The sequence below is a fragment of the Artemia sp. Qi Xiang Cuo genome, chromosome 15, assembly GCF_049724085.1.
Source record: "Artemia sp. Qi Xiang Cuo chromosome 15, ASM4972408v1, whole genome shotgun sequence".
Taxonomy (NCBI): Eukaryota; Metazoa; Arthropoda; class Branchiopoda; order Anostraca; family Artemiidae; genus Artemia; species Artemia sp. Qi Xiang Cuo.
This window is the reverse complement of record NC_142808.1, coordinates 13,265,276-13,285,547: the sequence shown is the minus strand read 5'-3', so window position 1 is coordinate 13,285,547 and position 20,272 is coordinate 13,265,276. Positions and strand designations below refer to the sequence as shown.

At 33.7% G+C, this 20,272-nt stretch overlaps 1 protein-coding gene across 2 annotated transcripts in view; it reads left to right on the top strand.

Moving 5' to 3' along the window:
* The window catches only part of peng (Pumilio and CPL domain-containing protein penguin), an 84,819-nt gene extending 71,342 nt beyond the window's left edge, over positions 1–13,477 (top strand). For both annotated transcript variants that reach the window (XM_089101382.1, XM_089101383.1), the window contains exons 11-13: positions 4,508–4,675; positions 8,339–8,429; positions 13,336–13,477. In XM_089101382.1, coding sequence (XP_088957508.1) covers positions 4,508–4,675; positions 8,339–8,429; positions 13,336–13,462 — 386 coding nt within the window. In that variant the 3' untranslated portion in view covers positions 13,463–13,477. The remainder of the gene's footprint in view (positions 1–4,507; positions 4,676–8,338; positions 8,430–13,335) is intronic.
* Positions 13,478–20,272: the final 6,795 nt, after the last annotated feature.

Here is a 20,272-nt window from a genome sequence, read left to right as displayed (position 1 = left end):
AGGAAGGATTCTTGGTAAGGTTTTTAAATTAACAAATTAATTTCACTGACTCATATTTCCTGTCTCACCCTCTTAGTATTTAGAGAGAATTTTCTCTACTTCATACCAGACCCTAGTAGCCATGCTGTTATTAGTTAAATCGATAGTTAGTATCAACTGGAGTAACGATGTTAGCAACCAGACAGTTTGTTCTACTTCGCACCAGGCCCTAGTAACCACGCTGTTACTAGTTAAATCGTAATCACGTAATCACGTGTAATCACGACTAAGCATTGAATGGGAATCACCGCCCTTAAACAATTTCTCAGACGACCTGGCTACAACCTACAATTATGACATCACTGATCAATATTTAACAAGACTCGGGTTTGAATCCGTATGTGGTAATTATTTTTAAAACATTATCTGAAGAAACTGACTAGCTAATTTGACAAGACATAGGTTACTAAGGGCAAGAGTTCGTTCCTTACAATAGGTTCTCTGATACGCTGAATCTGATGGTGTGATTTTCATTAAGATCCAATGACTTTTAGGGGGTGTTTCTCGCTTTTTTGAAAATATTTGATATGAAATTACAAACAGGAAAAAGCCTATGTATTTTTCTTCATTAGAATAGTAAGAGACGACCTGGCTCGAAAATCAATAGTTAGTAGCAATTGGAGTTACGATGGTAACAACCAGACAGTTTTCTTTACTTCATACCAGACCCTAGTAGCCTTGCTGTTATTAGTTAAATCGATAGTTAGTATCAACTGGAATAACGATGTTAACAACCAGACAGTTTGTTCTACTTTGCACCAGACCCTAGTAACCATGCTGTTACTAGTTAAATCGATAGTTAGTAATCACGACTAAGCCTTGAATGAGAATCACCGCCCTTAAACAATTTCTCAGACGACCTTGCTACAACCTACAATTATGACATCATTGATCAATCTTTAACAAGACTCGGGTTTGAATCCCGGTGTGGGAATTATTTTTAAAACATTATCTGAAGAAATTGACAAGTTAATTTGACAAGACATAGGTTACTAAGGGCAAGAGTCCGTTCCTTACAATAGGTTTACTGATACGCTGAATCTGATGGTGTGATTTTCATTAAGATCCAATGACTTTTAGGGGGTGTTTCTCGCTTTTTGAAAATATTTGATATGAAATTACAAACAGGAAAAAGCCTATGTATTTTTCTTAATTAGAATAGTAAGAGACGACCTGGCTCGAAAATCAATAGTTAGTACCAACTGGAGTTACGATGGTAACAACCAGACAGTTTTCTTTACTTCATACCAGACCCTAGTAGCCATGCTGTTATTAGTTAAATCGATAGTTAGTGTCAACTGGAATAACGATGTTAACAACCAGACAGTTTGTTCTACTTCGCACCAGACCCTAGTAACCATGCTGTTACTAGTTAAATCGATAGTTAGTAATCACGACTAAGCCTTGAATGAGAATCACCGCCCTTAAACAATTTCTCAGACGACCTTGCTACAACCTACAATTATGACATCATTGATCAATCTTTAACAAGACTCGGGTTTGAATCCCGGTGTGGGAATTATTTTTAAAACATTATCTGAAGAAATTGACAAGTTAATTTGACAAGACATAGGTTACTAAGGGCAAGAGTCCGTTCCTTACAATAGGCTTTCTGATACGCTGAATCTGATGGTGTGATTTTCATTAAGATCCAATGACTTTTAGGGGGTGTTTCTCGCTTTTTTGAAATTATTTGATATGAAATTACAAACAGGAAAAAGCCTATGGATTTTTCTTAATTAGAATAGTAAGAGACGACCTGGCTACACCCTATGATTATGACGCCATTGATCAATCTTTAACATGAAATTTGCCGTTTTTCATAGAAAAATTAATTCTATTTAGAAAATAATTTGTTTTAATTAGAAAAGGTTCTTAACCCCATTAATTTCCTTTTAAATGAGCCATTGAACAACTCTCTACGGTATTCCAGTGCCAAGCTATCTGTGGAAGAAAAAAAGAAAAAAAAAGCCCGTTTAGGCAGAATGCTGTAGTAGCTACCACTTCTCTGGATTTTCAAGCCAGTATATTTCCCTTGTTGTTCAAACCAAGGGACAGAAAGTTTCCTATTAAAGGGGTTTCAGACAAGGCGGTTCTAATCGTGTACTTTTTATTCTGATCTGATTCTATTTTTAGAAGTTATTAACTAAAAAAAAAATTTCCACAAAATAAGTTTTTCAGAGAAAAGTAAAGAACTCCATTAAACGAAAAATGATCAAAAATAAAATCAAATAATCTACCAAGCGTGAAACTGCCACAAATCAGCATCGATAAATACATAAAACTCAAAATGAACAGAAATTACAAAAAACAATCGAGTCAAACTCAAAACGAGCAGAAATTAACATAAGTTGGGGTCAAAACCTCTATGCCTTCACAAGGCCAGAACTTAATGTGCACTTTACTGAAAAAAATGCAATTGATTGTGCATTGTCAGTTTAATATACATATACTAATATTTAGAAATCAAAATGTTAATATTATTTGATTTATTAAAGTTATAAAAGTAAAAACATTTATATTTATATGTTTCGTAATAGTAATCAAACTTTTTAGGTGCGACCGTAAAGCGGATAAATCGCAATCATGCTGGAACAATTCTCCAACGACAGCCCTACCCCCCCCCCTGGGAAAATTTTTTTGGATATGTTGAGAGATAAAAATTCTTGGCTATTTTAATGGAATGGGCAGAGATCAAGGTCTAAAATAATCCACTAAAGATTTCCCTTCTAGCGTAAATTTTTCACAGAGGTAAATGACGAATGCCATTTTATATATAAAAGTATATCAACACACAGTTGCCTTTCAGAGTTGAGCTTAATAAATATCACTTGGTTTGGCTTAACAAATACTAAAGTATTTTTTCCTGGCTGCTTCATTTGGAAGAGGTCTTAGAAATTAGGAAATGGCTCATTCGAGAGATTTCTAAGTAAAGGTATCCACGTGGGAGAATTTACAAGGGTTTCCTCTTATTTTTTAGAGCGCAAGCTCTGGTGGGAATTTTTAAGTGAAAGGGTTAAACTAGAAAGTTTTCCTTTTTAGTAAGATTCATGGGATGAAAAAGAGTCTGGTTTTCCTTTGGGCAAGTTTTCTCGGTGCTATTCTTTTGCAAATCTTAGGGGTAAGATTTTATGGTAGCAAGTTTTTCGGGACAATTTCTGCTGAGGTAAGTTTTCCTGGGATAGTTTATCCAATGGGGATTCTCTGAGGACAAGTTTCTCTAGGGTCGAGTTTTGTAAGGGTAAGTTTTCCTTGGGACGAGTCATCCAGATGTGCGTTTTTCAGGAGCAAATTTTCTGGGGGCATAAGTTTCCTAGGGACAAACTTTTCGGGTTGAGCTCTCCTACTACGGATCTTAAAACTTAAGATGAGCAGAAAATAATATATTTTTTCCAGGTTAATGGTAAATATATTTAATAAAGTGAAATTCTATGTAATACAAATTTAATTTTGTTCCTGAGCTGGCGAATCAGGCTGGTGAAACCTCTTTAAAGCTGGTGAAGTAACGTTTCTAATTTTAAATTGAATTCAGTTGAATTGTAGATTTGTAGTTGAATTAATGTGGCTTGCTTTTTTATTTTACTTACTGTAAGTTTTGTGTTTCAGTATTGCTCCATTTCTAATTTTCTATAGCGGATCATAAATAGATTATTATTGCTAAATAAGAAGCAGTTCATTTGGTGTGACTCACAACTTTGTAAACGATACAGAAATGGTAACTTTTAATTCTTCACCGGAAGTAAAAGATTGCCTCAGTTTCAACATTTAAGTGAATATATTTTATATCGTTGCCGTTTTTGGGCACCGAAAACTGGGCGCCCTTTTTCTAAAACTGGGTGCCGAACTGTTCTCCGCGGTACGATCAGCATGATAATGTAGATCAGAATGATCAAACTATGATTGAATATTAATTGCTCTTCCGATTCTCAGTTTCAATGCAGCTCAGCAAAGGGTTTTGGGCAAAACTGCATCTCAATTATTACTAGTTATGGACGGGGGGGGGGGTGTTCTCAGACATAAAAAAAATCTGTGATATGTCTTCTTTGTCATTGTTCCATTATATACTGAAATCTTTGATTCAGATCAATGATTGGGCATTGATTGCTCTTCTGATCCTGAGTTTAACTGCAGCTCAGTAAATAGTTTTTGGCAATTATTTCAGAAGTTTAAAAATGCCAGACTTGACCTGAACATGTGAAGTATAAACATGTTTTTTAGACCATACGTTAGATATCAATTATGCTGCATTTTTAAATATTAGATGCTTTTCATATATTTCTTCATTTTCCCCAAAAGGGAGAAAATACAAAGTAGTTTTTCCGTTCTCCGTGCCAACAATCATAAGAGTATATCAACAAAATCCTGTCAAATGTCTGTCACCTGTCAAATATCTTCTTTATCATTTTTCCGTTATATACTTAAATCTTTAACTAAAATATCTAAAACTCATTAAGTCGTATTGTTCCAGGTGACCTAAAACCAGTTCATGAGGCTATAGCAAAGACTGTCTGTTCGTTGGAGAAAGTTGAGGATAAAGATAAAAATCAAGTTCTACCAGTAGAACACACTGGAGCTCACTTTTTAATGAAGAAGCTGATTCAAATTGATAAGAAACGACATGAAAGTGGACTGTCCAGTAAGTTATAAATAACTTTATTTTATTTTCGGTTTTTTGAAGCGTTGATGATTGCCAACATATGGTGGAATTGGGTGCCAAATAAACGGCTGATGGTTTCAGATTTCCATGTTGTTTTGGTGCGTTTAATCATGGCTTGTTTTGAAAAATGGTAAAATAGTCTTTATAATTCATGTACTTTCATTTCTGTGTATTTAGCAAAAATGTCGTTCCGAAAACTATTGAATAGTTAAAACAAAGAATGCGGAATTGGATACTACAGTCTCTACCGGCGGTGTTGATCTCCGTTTCATGGCTCTTTAACCAGAAATTGCATTAGGGGGACCAAGGTCTGAGAGGGACAGTCGCCCCCCCCGCCCTATAGCAAATTACGCCCGTTTTCGCTCAGCCAATAGAATCCAGAACGTTATCCTTAAATAGAAACATAGCAAGGTAGAAAAAAATGCTGATTTCTTCATTGTAGAGCTGACAAATTTGTCAATCCTTCCAAGAGTTTGTGTTATCTTATGTACAAGAAATTCTTGAATGTAGAAAAATAACATTATTATAATCGTAGACATAATTTGAATACTTAATTAGTAACTTTCCAAGTTCTAAGTTACTAACAGCAGCTTTTTTTCAACTTTAGGGTTGAATACTATTTTTCAAATAAAAATTAAAAAAAAAGTGATTATAATTCATGTACTTTTATTTCTGTGTATTTAGCAAAAATGTCGTTCTGAAAACTATTGAATTGTTAAAAAAAGAATGCTGTATAGTCTCTACCGCCGGTGTTGATCTCCGTTTTATGGCCCTTTAGCCAGAAATTTCAATTGGGGAATGGGGGCCAGCCATCTTTCTGTGCTTTCGTACACGCTTCCTGTTTTATCTTCCCCAGATTTCTCCGGATACCCATTCTAGCTAGGTCGACTCTGGCTAAGCATACAAAGTCACGCCACTGACCCCCGTTCTAAAATAAGTAACCAACGACATCAAGATTTGAACCCCTGTCCTCAGGATTACAAGTCTAGTGTGCTAACCACTCGGCTAGGACGGCTCGAAGAACTAAAGCTTTCTTAAAATGTTGAATCTACTCACATTACTTACACTACTTCCTTGGTACTTGCAATAATAAACGCAATAGGTAATAAATAAACTTAAATGGCCACTACACCCCTTTTCTCCTTGATGGGCTTTTGGACAACTGGATTCGTCATCTGGAACGGAGATAAATAATCCCACTAGTTATAGAACTAAGACAATAGCAAAAAAAAATGGCAATATTATTTCTTTGTTGAAGATATTAAATGCATATTTAATGTCTTTGTGTATTTAAATGGAGAAACCTTTAAACGCTATGGAAAAACAAGTGAAGAACCATATGCCTGTTCTAAAATGTATTTTTAAGAGAAAAGAACATTATTAATTTATGCATATTAATTATTTACGGGTAACTAAGTACTTCTAAGGCAAGCCATAAGTTTTCTTATCGGAATTTAGGTATTACCACAGTGACGAATTCCTATTATAGATTTACTGAGTAACCAGGGTCATATCCAGGATTTTTCTTCCTGGGGGGGGGGGTTTTTTTACTTTTTTTTTTAAAAAAATAAACTTTAAAAATGTACCAAAGATTTGTTTATATGCATTTTGTTACGTTTTTACGAGTCGGACAACCATTTCGGTGTGGGTTCACCCCCCCCCTGGATATGGCCTTGTAAGTAATATCAATAACTTTTTTTTCCATAATTTTAAATTTTGTGCTTATATGTAGAGAATGTCCTTAAAACATTTTAAGTGATGAAAGATCTCATAAATTGCTGTAAAGTGTTCATTTGATTACTATTGGAGGATTTTTCGAATTTTTCAGAATAAATACTGTGAATGCTCTAGCAAACTCCCTATTACTGCTTTTATAGCGGGTAGTTTCTGATTTTTGAAATTAAAGAGATGTAAAATAATCCGAAATAAAGTTAAAAAAAAATCTGCAAAATGACTTAAAGCTTAAATTTTGTGATTGTTTTTTCTTTATAAATAATAAAATATAGTAATAAATTATAAAATTAATTATGATAATTATTTCATTGCCCACTTCTTTAGAAAAAGAAAATAATATTGTTTCCTTGTCAAACAATTGAGCGTGTCGTAATTACATTAAAGTTTTTTTTTCAAAAATGTAAAGCTAGAAAGCAATGAAATGATAACTATTTCTTCCATCACATTTTTCGCCAACTGCTGGGGTGGCAAAAATAGATATTAATTTGTCATCTTTTTCTGTTGAATGTGAATTTAAATGTTAGAAAATCAACCATTTTCCCTTCTATTTCAATCACTAAATTCTTGTAAAAGATATTCAAAGAGAGACGAGTGGAGGGAACGTTTACTCACCCTTAATCAGCGGTGTCAATTCATGAAAATATAGTGGGGGGGGGGACAAAAATTTATTTATCAAAAACTGGGAGGTGCCATTTACAGATGTTGCTTTTCAAAACTTGTAGGGGCCTAATGCCTTCTCCTTACTCATCACCAATTGATCTCATTGCCCCAAATCAACAAAATGCCTGTTTCCTTGTATTAGCATTCTGGACTTTGTTTATATTAAAATATAAATTTAGTTTATCAGATATCTTTCTTCATTTTTCATTAGGGGTTTTCCATCTTTTTATGTAACTTTTACTATTTATGAATTGCTCTATCTAGTTGTTTTTTTTCTCCTTTTGTTTCGTTGATAAAGCCTTCAGGATTTGAATATATTGGGACTTTTATTGTTTATTTTTTTAGTTTTTCACTGTCATAACTAAGCGTCTTACCCTTTATTATATTTCATTTTAATTATGTATGGAAACAAAGCTCAGTTTGAGAAAAAATCAAATTATCCTAGTGACAAATATTTTAGAAAGTTGTGGGGAAGCAAGGTTGTAGAACAGTGGGTAAGTTTTAGAACGAGTAAGGGTGATAGCAAAGGGCAAGGAAGAGTGAAAGAATAATAGCAAAATAAGAAAAGATATAATCTGTGTGATCTCTCTCTCTCTCTCTGTCTCTGTCTGTCTCTCCCTCCCTCTCTCTCTGTCTGTCTGTCTGTCTATCTCTCTCTGTGTCTCTCTGTCTCTCTCTCTATCTCTTTGTCTCTCTCTCTCTCTCTCTCTCTCTCTCTCTCTCTGTCTCTCTCTCTCTCTCTCTCTCTCTCTCTCTCTCTCTCTCTGTCTCTCTCTCTCTCTCTCTCTCTCTCTCTCTCTCTCTCTCTCTCTCTCTCTCTCTCTCTCTCTCTCTCTCTCTCTCTCTCTCTCTCTCTTTCTCTCTTCTCTCATCTTTTGTAAAGATTTTTCTTTACAAAAGATATAATCCTTGTGATCTTCACCAAAAACGACGCATGCGTACAACATACTACAACAATACTGTCATACAACATATAACTGTCAACATATAAAAATATTTAGTATGAGAATTGCTCGATTCTCAGCTATCTTTTGCGTATCCTAGAAGCTAATCACGCTACGTAGGTCTTACCCAGACCTATCACATTACTCTTATTGAAAATCTTTGGCCAAAAATCTAAAAGTACCTTTCCGGATAGGGAGGCTATATTTAGATACAAGCTATATCTGCCTCATGTTTGTTTGTTTGTTTTTGCGTTTAAGGTGCATTGGTGTCAGTTTTCCCTTTATGGTATTTTCTTCATTTCAGATTTATTTACTTTAACTATACTTGACGAGCTCACAGCAGACGTCATTAGTACATGGATATCAACAAATAGAGGGGCATTTACCCTGGTTTTGTAAGTACATTTCATGCGAAATTTTAGCATTAGTCATAATTGTTAGTATTAGTCATACAATTTCCCTGTATTGCATAAAACTGCTTCCCTCTCTTTTTCTTAGTTATCTGTTTTTCGTATTCTCATGAAAGTTTTTACGCTCAGAATTTGATGACTTGTAGATACTTCCTGTCTTCTACGCTACCATTTTGAAATAACGAAACGTGTGCCCAGACACGTCCTCGGGGTTTGGGAGTTGATTCTTCTGAAAGGTCCTGCTACATTTAAACAGATTACCCCGCCTCTCTTGATAAAAATGAGCATATAGCGTGCTTAATTTTCAGCTCTTTCCTTCCCATGTGTAGAAGTTCTAGCGAATAAATTATCGTTTGTACAGTCAACTTAAATAATAAAGAAAGGTGTGTATAGAATCCTGTAACTGGAAGAAATGTCTTAGAATTAAAAGAATGTCTTAGAATCAAGAAAATGTCTATAGAGGGTTAAAAATCAACCAAAAGCGAAATAGTATTTGAGTCTCCTCTGCTAAAAATTTATATCCAAAATAAAATATTAATAAAATATTAATAAAATATTAATAAAATATTAATAATGTATCTTGGTACTGACAGCTGGTAATTCCGCTACAGTGGGAACACGAGAATATATTTGGTGGGAGGAGATAGCATTTCGGGGAAGGATGGGATAAATAAAAAAAAATTAAGAGGTAACTTTGTGAAATTTAGGGCGGAGCTACGGACCCTAAATGCTCCTTTGTATGTGCCATTTTTAGTATCTACTAGTTTAGAAGACGTATCCACCAGTCTCAGCAAAAGCCTGCTCCGTACACCCTGTTGAAAAACTAGTATCTACATTCGCATGAAATTTCATGCTTAAAACCCACCGTGTACTTGAGGCCACGTTTGATACCATTTCATTTCACAAAAGTGCTAGTGTTTTTTTAAGGGTCAAAATCGATCCATTCGCGGCTTTTTTCGCCCCAGGCGTTCTTCAACTCCACACCACATCAGATAAGTGTTTTGAGATATACCCCACGAGGCCCTGAAGATTAAGGTTCCTGATTGTGCAATTAGTCGATTCTTTGCAGGTGTGCTTTATTAGAAAAAATGGGTAAGCTACACATTGTTAAAAGGTAAAAGGTAATCGTGCAAAGAATTTAAATATCTTTAATTGGAGACAAATTGGCTGGTAACCGACCCCTCCCCCCTGATAACTTAGCAGAAAGGTGGGTGCGTTGCATCTTACTTGAACTGGAGTTGTATAATAATTTTTTTTATCTGAATGATTTGAAGGCAAAAAGATAGCCTGATAAAAATTGGTGCATAGTCCTGATTGGAAATTTCGATTCCATACTCAAAGTTTGTCTAACGTTAAGTTGTTGCTCTATATTTAAGTTTTGAAGCATAAATATTAAAAAAACAACTTATAAATATTCTTACAATTAACATGTATCAGAACTTAATAACAGTCTAAAATAATGTTCTTAAAAAAGCTAATGAGCAATACTAAAACATAAATGAGCAGGAATAAAGTTACACAGCAAGCTACGCTTAAAAGGGAAAAGAATATATCACAAATCAGAGTTTGGCTTTCGTCCTCCTCCAAGCAAATTTGATCTTTTTCTAAGAGTTTAGGAGATAGCTCTTAATCATAGAATTTTAACCAGAAAAATCTTTGATTCCAAAATGACCTAGATCAAACTAATGCGTACGTATTTTACGGGTGGTATTTGGTTTACATATGAATCGGCTTATATGGATTTCTGGGCAACAGCTAATAATTCATAATAACAATAATAATAATATAATGCAAAAACGTAGGCCAGAGCCTCTTAAAATGTTCCTAATTAGCTTTGTCACTTAAACTCCAAAGTATTTTGGCAACTTAAGTTCTTAATTTCTTAAATTCCATATTAAATTCAGCCTGCCATTATTAACCTTAAGAAGCTTACGTTTTGACCTCATATTTCATCGTAGGACGTACATCGTTGTTGCCGCGTCTAAATAAGTTTGGCCGAATAAATCAGAGCGCATTAAGCGTAAAACTAGTCTTGCACAACTGCGATTACTAGATAGGAAGAGTAACGCTGTGTAAATCGAGTCTATACCAGCGTGCTTGGATTACCTGTAATAAAAATTATTTGCTGCGATTATGATGGCACATGTTGAAAGCACGAATTTTTTTATTTTTTTTTTTACTTTTGAACACATGTATTTTTTGTCGTAACAATCAAAAAGCAAAAAAAGATGAGTACTATTCATGTTTTCACGAATCAACCAAATATTTTTATAGAAAAAACACACTTGCAATAGTCAATTATTTGAAGCAATAGTTGTTGATAATTCATACTGAAACAAGCTGAAAGCAATAAATATTTTTACAGATGTTTTTATTATAATTAACAAAAAATATAAGAATCAAAATACCTTTCAAGTTACCAGGAAAAATGTTTTGTTAAAATATATGAAATTGCGATTGATTTAGTTTTAACATTTCGAAAGGTCGTTTTTTTGCTATTTTCCCTTTGGGTTTCATTTCCTATCGTTATATTTAGATTTATGCAAAGAAAATTTTAAATGTCAGTCAGCAATATTTGAATCAATATATATAGTTTTTCTCTGAAGTTCAAATGAAGCTCATGCCTTCATGGAGCTTTGAGTGTTGGCAGCCGAACTTTTATTTGTGACAGTTCTAAAAAAAAAAAAAAATCTACACTGAATGCAGTCTGTATTATGGGTTGAACTTTTGGGTTGGTATTCCAACAGTCAGGTAAATGTCAATCAATTCTTTATAATAATGTGATTTTTATAGAAATACTGAAGATTTCTATTCTTTGGAATATGTTGGGGGGATCTAGAAAGGAAGGAGCAAGTGTCCCCTGCCCCCACCCTCCAATTAGCACCGCTAGTAGTGAAGATGAATTAGATATTTGACTTTTAAAAATGTATTTTCATTGTGAAATATTGCTACATATTAAAGAGTCACTATAATGTCACTCATTCGGGCCTATACTTTTAATCCATTTTTGTCATTGTTTATCCCCTCTTCAGTTCAGTTTAAGCTGTACACTGCAATTAAAGTTCTGTTTGTTTTGTTCATGCATGGATTTACCAAGCTCAAACTGATAGGAAACAACGCTTTATTGAAAATTATGGAACGGAAGGTAAATTTTCAATTCCGCATGTTCATACTGATGAAAGAATAGGTCTGCATGTAGAGTCACTAAGACCCTATTTGTGCCCGGGGATAAACTTTGTCATTTTCCCCCTCCTTCTGACAAGATTAAAATTAAGTTAACTATAAGCAGTTTTAAAGTTAACCTGAGCTAAAAGAGCTCTGGACTTGAAAACCTGCTGCAAGGGGCTTAAGTCTTGGTGTCGCCGGTTATTTGGCTTGGAACGGGGGTCATTGTTGTGATCCTGTAAACTCAGTCAGAAGCGACCCAGTTCTAAATGGACATCTGGAGAAATCTGGGGGGGGGGACATGGGAAGTGTCGGATGGTTTCCCTCCAACCACACATTGTTCTCTGGGCCGAAGGCATCGAATCAGGAGATCGGTACCTGCGCTACGCAGACCATTGGTCAACATGGTAAAAAAAAAAAAAAAAAAAAAAAAGTTCATCTGGCAAGCTTAAAGCCAAACAAAAAGTTATTACTATTTATATTGTCGTTGTTGTGCCTAAGAGTCATATCTGTGAATTTAATACTTTTGAGGTAATTGCCAAAATCCATTTGTCAAGCTGCTCTCAAAGGGAGTATCAGCAAGGCAAACTATTTAGTGCAACTTTGGTCCTCTTGATCCACGTTGTCTTGGTGACCCTAACTGCTAATCTTTCTATAAACCGAAACAGGGGAAATTTAAATATTGACTCAATTTATGATATTATTGTTAGAAATGAACCCATAGTTAATAATTGTAATAAGGTCTTACAAAATCACCAGGGGACTAAATTAAATACAAGACCAAGAAGAATGGCAGTATTAGATACCAAGACAAATATTATTTGACAACAAATAAGTAATTTCAAATTTATTTTCTTATTTTCTATCTTTTTGCTTTTGTGTGGTCACGAGAGTTACTCGTAATTGTGCATATAAATATACTGTGGTATATCAGTTTAGTTTTAATTGTATAAATAGATTTTGGCTGGTTTCTTATATCCCTTATTTTTATTGTTTTTATCTTGGATTGGATAGATTATTTTAAGTTTTATCTTTACTTTTATTTAGTTTTTCTATATTTAACTCTGAAGACGCCTAGTTTTATACGGGCGAGTTTTGTGTTCATTTTGAGATTTTCTCTATTTGTCTTGAACCTAAATTTGAGAATGACGCACCAAGCTGTTGTTAAACAAGACCAGGAGCGGTTCTGGCGTCTCTTGCGGCCGGGGCAAAATCTTGATTAGCACCCCTTCCCCCTGGTCTCTCACAAAACTTTTTAGGTCAAATTTTTTGCAAAATTTTCATTTATTAATTAATTAGTAATTTATTTGTAAATATTTTTATCTATCATTATTAATTACTTTAGTTCTATAATTTTAATTATTAATATCCAATTATCATTGTTTAATTTTTTTCAATTAATTATTTTCACTTACTAATTGTGCCCTCTGCTTTATTTTAATAAAATAAAATATCAATAAGTACAAAATGGTTATAACAGTTAGATTATTTATTTAAAATTTTGCACCCCTTAAATTTCTGTGCCTGGGGAAGTGCCCTCTTTCTCTCCCTCCTAAGTTTTTTCAGGTCCTGTACATTAGCCGTCTTTTCGCCTTTATTAGTGATTCTTCCCTTGTGATTAGTACTGATGTGATATAAAGGATTAAATCGTTCAAATTTTAGTGTTCTAAGAATAAGAGGTTCACTGACCAGTGTGAATTTTGTAATTAATTCTAATTTTTTTTAGAATGCTTGAGACAGAAATACCGACTATTAAGGATGAGCTAAGCGAGAAACTGAAAACCTTTAAGAAGGCCCTGAAAAAAGAGCCGACAAAAGGAGCTACCGTTTTGTTATCTAAGCTTAGTAAATAAATTAAGCGTGGATTACTTCTTTTTTGTCTGTTTTGTTTATGGGTCGTATAGTGTTTTGGTATTTAAGTATATGTTTTCCACAAAACAAGTTTTTCGAAAAAAAAGTAAAGAGCTTCATTAAGCCAAGAATGAACAAAAATAAAGTTAAATAATCTTCCAAGCGTAAAACTATCACAAATAACTACACTAAATAGCTGAGTCAAACTCAAAATGAGCAAAAATTAACATGAATAGAGATGATAACCCCCATGCCTTCTCAAGGCCAGAACATAATTTGCGCTTTACTGAAAACAAAATACGTTTTAAATGTTTTCACTTTTCTTACTTTATAAATAAAAAATTATCAAAACTTTAAGGAATAAATATCAGTATATGTTAATTAAACTGACAATCCTCAGTCGTTTTTTTTAGTAAAGCGCAAATTGTATTCTGGTCTATGCCTAAATGGCTGAATTATGCCTAAATGTAAAATGAATTTTCAATGAAAGTGACTAAATCTTCTTCTTCTTCCAGAAACATCCAGTTTCCTTTTGTATCTGTTTTTCACCGTCTAATAAAATGACCTATCCCTATCGGAACTATAATTTGTATCGTCACAGAAAAGCAGTGTAGTTTTGTAAAAAATACTAACACGATATAACTTACATAACAAGCTTCCCTCTTTTATTCCTGACTAAGTTCTTAAAAAATAAATTCTCTTGAGATATAACTTTATTTAAAATTTATCTCATGCAATCTTTATACCAAAAAAAGATAAAATGAATGAGTTTAGAGATAAGATAGTTATTTCTAGCAGTAAATAAATCGTTAACATTAGAAAACTGTTCGGGATTTAAAACACTGATTCCAATTCCCAATACACAAAAAAAGTATGGGTACTAATTATTTTCAATGAAAGTGACTAAATCTTCTTCTTTCAGAAATATCCAGTTTCCTTTTGTATCTGTTTTTCACCGTCTAATAAAATGATCTATCCCTCTCGGAACTATAATTTGTATCGTCACAGAAAAGCAGTGTAGTTTTGTAAAAAATACTAACACGATGTAACGGTTATTTCTAGCAGTAAATAAATTGTCAACATTAGAAAACTGTTTGGGAATTAAAGCACTGATTCCAATTCCCAATACACAAAAAAGGCTGGAAAAAAAAAACATTAAACTACAGCCTTAAAATGAAAACTCCGTGCCGGTGAATACTACAATCAGCAAAAAAGGAAAAGAAAAAAAATGCTAAAGAAAGTATGCTATAAAACAAGTAAGAAGAATTGCAAGCCAAGTAAACGTGGTAAAAAAAAAGTATATGAATGTTACATAGATTTTGTGCATTTCATATACTGTAATGAGCGAATTTGTTAAAAATTTAGAATGTATGGACAACAAATTTAAATAGACTTGAATAATTAAGAGAAAGAACAATTAAGAGAAAGAGAAGAAGGCAGAAAAGAAAAAATACCCGAGACTTTTCTGGTCATATAATAAGCCTACAGAGACAAAGAAATCCTAAAAAAAAATTACTACATAAAAAAGTATTGCGTCGGATTTTACCATTATCTATCATGTTCTGCTGGATATAGTAGCTTCTGTATTTTTTTCATACTTTCCAACTTCAATGACAACAATTGCCTTTCTTTCATTTCATAAAAAAAAAAATATCTGGTTCTTTTCTTTGTTCTAGGTCCTATTAAATTCATTAGACTATTGTTTATGGATTATTGACTTGTCTGGAAAGCTAAGTTTTATGCTTCGAATCGCTATTAAACTTTTTAGTTACGCAGATTAAATGCCCATTTAAACTTAATCGTGAAAAGAAAATAAGATCCTATTTGTTTTTTTTCATATAATGCTATAATCTAGGTTAATTTTTAGCGTTGGAACTCTTACAAACACTTGTATTTTCCTTATTGTGACTTTATGTTAAGCGTTCACCGTAGATTTACTTGATTTCTGTTTCCAGTTTTTATCAAATGTACTAGACATACATTCTTTGACAACTGTCCAGAATCTTCTTGGAGCATTGCTAAATATATTTATATTTTTAACATTAACAGTCTTTTTTATAAACTTACAGATTATTATATTTTAAAAAAATACGATAACTTAAGCAGTGCTTGAACTGAAATTATCCTCTTTGCATAAGTCGGCAGCCTAAAATGTATTAAATCTCCACTTCTTTTAACTTGGTGCTTAAATAACGATATTATAAAACCTTTAAAACAACCTTATTTACTAAAACCTAATTTCATATCAAAGAAGCTATTATTCCTTGACTTTGATGGACTGAACTTGAGACAAAATTAACTCAGCTACTACTCAGACTCACTACTCAGACTCACTAATAAGACAAATAAGTCAAAATAAGACTCACTACTCAGCAGAACTCCCATTAGGAGTACGAATACTAAGTGGCTGAAACGCATCGATTAAAATTCTTAAGTCTTCATTACACAAGTAGCCCAATATTTTTTCACTGCATTCCTGTGGTAGCCCAGTAGCTTTGCAAAAGAGGAAATAAAAAATTTCACTGTATTGTTCAAGTAACTCTTTTCTCTCCATTACCTCTCTGAAGTTCATAGTTCATAGTTGATTGTTGTTAAAACTTGTAGTATATTTTCACTCTTAATATATATTACTACTAAGCTTGGACTCCTTACCAAAAAATCATAAAATGACAGTTTAGTTTGAGTATATCTTCTCACACTTCATACTTTCTATTTCGCGTTCACATTCATTTTGAAAATTCCAGATATTAGGAATACTTCTTAACTTGATACACTGATAATAATGCTATAAATTTTGTTCACTTACATACATATTTGCTGCTTCCAATTTTCCTATATGGTTAACAAGTACTTCAATAACTGCATAATCAATTTCTTTAGATTTATAAGCAATGTGAAGCGCTGTTCTGCCATCCTCATCTTCTGAGTCAATACTAGCCACAGGTTTCCAACAAAAAGTGCTCGTGGAATTTACCTCAGCCCCTCTATTCAGAATCATTTTGCATAGTTCTTCATCCCCACGAAAAGCAGCATTATGGAGAGCAGTGGTTCCATTCTCTAACTGAGCATTTACATTAGCTCCTTTACTCAAAAGCAGTTTGCAAATTTCCTTCACTCTCACGATTTCCTCATCTTCGTCAATGTCCATATATGGGTGAGCAGTTGCGATCTGCAGCGCAGTTTCTTGAGCTGATTTAGCATTCACATCCACTCCTTCGTTCAAAAGCATCTTGAAGTTCTACATTTCCTTTATAAACGGTGATGAATGGTGATAAAACAGAGAAAAAAAGGTGAAGCGGTGATAAATTTTTATTTGTTACTAGATTAACATTCGGATTAGATTCCAAAAGCACTTTTATAACATTTGCATCCTCATTATTAATTGCGCGATAAAGTGTTGTTTTACCATATATATCCTGAGCATCTACATTTGCGCCTTTACTTAGAAGTAGATTGGCGATTTCTCTCCTAAAAAATTGCAGATCATCATCTGATGTAGCTTTTGATCATCATCAGGTTGCATTTTAGAATTACATATTAGGGGTATGTGAATAGCATTAATATTGTGTTTCAAAAAAGCTGTAATCATATCTCTCAATGTTTTATAACAAGTAAAAAGAAATACATATTCATTTGGATAATCCCTCCATGTAATACAGCGCATTGTTTTGCTGTGGTCTTCGCCGCTATCGTGGTTGCAGCGGTAGGGGCGATCTAGTGAGAGACTATAAGAGGCATAAGAATCACTTAAAGCAGTAACATGCAATGCTGTCGCCAGTTAACCCATTTGAATCACTAGCATTAACATCAGCATTATATTCCAAAAGAGATTGAACGATTTCCATGCATCCCTTTTGACTAGTAATATTTAGCAGGCCGGGGTTCTTCCAAATATGAGCCCACAATCATTCAAGTTTTCTTACATGTTTGTAGGTTATGAAGCCTTTCCTCTAAAACAAAATAAGGCACGTCCCTTTAGAGGTAAGGACCTCTCAGCTGTCGAACGAACATTTAACTATCGTGTGTCCTGAGCAAGGAGAATAATAGAGAATGCTTTTGGAATTATAAGTTCCAAATGGAAAATTTTTGGATCCTCTATACTTTTAAAACCAAGCACCGTCACTATCCTGATTAAAGCGGCATGTTTCTTGCACAATTACCTCCTCACAGATGACATCACAAATGGTGTCCACATATTTCATTGTCTTGCTGTGGCAGGTCAGGACTATATTTTATATTAGGTTTGTTATTTAAAAATAACTGGGTAATTTTCAAATCACCGTTCCAAATGGGATAAAATATTGAATTTCGTCCGGTTTTGTCTTGAGCATTAGTATCAGCTCCATAACTTAAAAGATAATCAACAATTTGTAGACAACCCGTCCAGACTGCAACATGAAGCGGACAATCATTATTGTCTCTAGCATTAACATGAGCTCCATGCATTAAAAGCAACTCAGTCTTTGCAAAACTATTTGCAAAGACTGCAATTGCATAGGCTGTATTTGCGAAGACTGCTATTTGCATAGACTTCAATTGCAAAGACTGCATTTGCAATACTTTGCAATTGCATAGTGAAATGGAGCCAAGCGGCAGTTCGTCAGATGGTGGAAAAATATAGCATCAAATCAGTAAAACTACGATTAAAAAAAAAAAAAATTAATGTTTTTTCATGTGAAATATTATTAGAAATAATAACCATCAAAATTGCTCGTTGTTCAGAAAGTACCAGTAAATTCGACAGGTATGTTTTCTTCAGAGAACCCTTGAATTTTGACACCAATTGTTTCTCATCTGTTTTACCATGTTCAATAAAGTTTCGACAGAGTCACCTATATTTCGACAGGGCCTGTTGCTGTCTGTCGAAAATTTCGACAAGATTATTACAAGATATTCTTAAAAAAAAATGAATCAAACAGTTCGTGGCAACGAACTGTGAGTAAGGAGCGATCCGGCTCAATAGTAACCGAAACTCTAAAAAACGGAATTTTGATGCTAATAGATACGTCAGAAGAATCGAATTTGTATACTGATTTCAAATATATAAGTTTAATCAAGTTTAGTCCTATCCATCAAAAGTTATGTGCCTGAGAAAATTTGCCTGATTTTCGAAAAAAGGAGAAAACAGCCCTTAAAAGTCATAGAACCTTAATGAAAATCACACCATCAGATTCAACGTATCAAAGAACCCTACTGCAGATGTTTCAAGCTCCTATCTGCAAAAATGTGGATTTTTGTATTTTTTGCCAGAAGAAAGATCACGGATGCGTGTTTATTTGTTTTTTGTTTCTATTCCCCAGGGGTGATCGAATCGACCCAGTGGTCCTAGAATATGGCGCAAGGGCTCATTCGAACGGATATTAAAAGTTCTAGTGCCCTTTTTAAGTGACCAAAAAATGGAGGGCAACTAGGCCCCCCTCTCACGCTTATCTATTTCCCGAAGTCACTCTATCAAAATTTTGAGAAAGCCATTTTGTTCAGCATGGTCGAAAAATATAATAACTATGTCTTTGAGGATGACTTAATCCCCCACATTCCCCGGGGGGAGCTCTGCAAGTTATGAACTTTGTTCAATGTTTACATAGAGTATTGGTTATTGGGAAGTATACAGAAGTTTTCAGGGGGGATTATTTCTGGTAGTTGGGGGGGGGGGGGGTAGGAGGTTACGCGGGAGGATCTTTTCATGGAGGAAGTTTTCATGGGGGAAGAGACAATGCTATGAAGGGGGCGCCGGATTTCCCAGCATAATTTCAAAAACGATCAGAAATGAAATTAAAAAAAAACAAGTTTTTCAACTGAAATTAATGAATAAAATCAAAACTTAAAACGAACAGAAATTATTACGTATATGATTGGGTTCGCCACCTGTTCAATACCTTGCTTTTTACGCCAAAATTTTTTTTAGTGCTTTCATAAGAGCTGTTTATTCTAATTTCTAATTTAACCTTTGTGATTAAGGGGTCATTTAAAAAAAATTGGAATAAAATTCGAACTTTAGCGTAAAGAGCGAGGTATTGGCTAAGGGGTGAACCCCCTAATATACGTATTAAAAATATATAAATATAGAAGTTCGTTACAGAAGTTAATTCATCAGTTACGTATATTTATTACTAATAAGAACGTTCGTAAATAAAATTAAAGAACTTTTGAGAAAGTCATGTAACCAAAAAAAATAAAATTAATATGCAAATTTCGTTTTAATTATTCATTTACGGTGAGCTCTTTGACTCTTTGTCACAACTCTACTTTTAAAAACAATAGAATCTTTAGCATAAAGACTGAGGCGTTGCGGAGGGGACAGCTTCTTTCATATACGGAATAAAATTATAGTAACATTTTGAACTGATGAGCTTTCAGCAATTAATATTATTATACATCAACTATTCAGTTTAATTTATTAGCTCTTTTTAAAGTTGTTCAAGACGAATATAGTTTCACTACAAAAAGTGTTTGGATACTGTCTCCTTCCTTAACTTTAAATAAAACCGAAAGCCTACTGCGTCATTGGCGCTTAACTGAAAACGAATTATATTACAAATATTTTCTTTTCCAGTTCTTACAGCATTGAAAATGAAAACTAAAATTACATTGAAATAAAAATCTTGAACTGATTAATCTTTCATCAATTAATATTATTATACTTCAAATATTCAGTTTAATTTTATAGCTCTTTCTAAAGCTGTTCAAGCCGAATATAGTTTCACTACAAAAAAGTGTTTGGATACTGTCTCCTTCCTTAACTGTAAATAAAACCGAAAGCCTACTGCTTCATTGGCGCTTAACTGAAAACGAATTATAGTACAAATATTTTC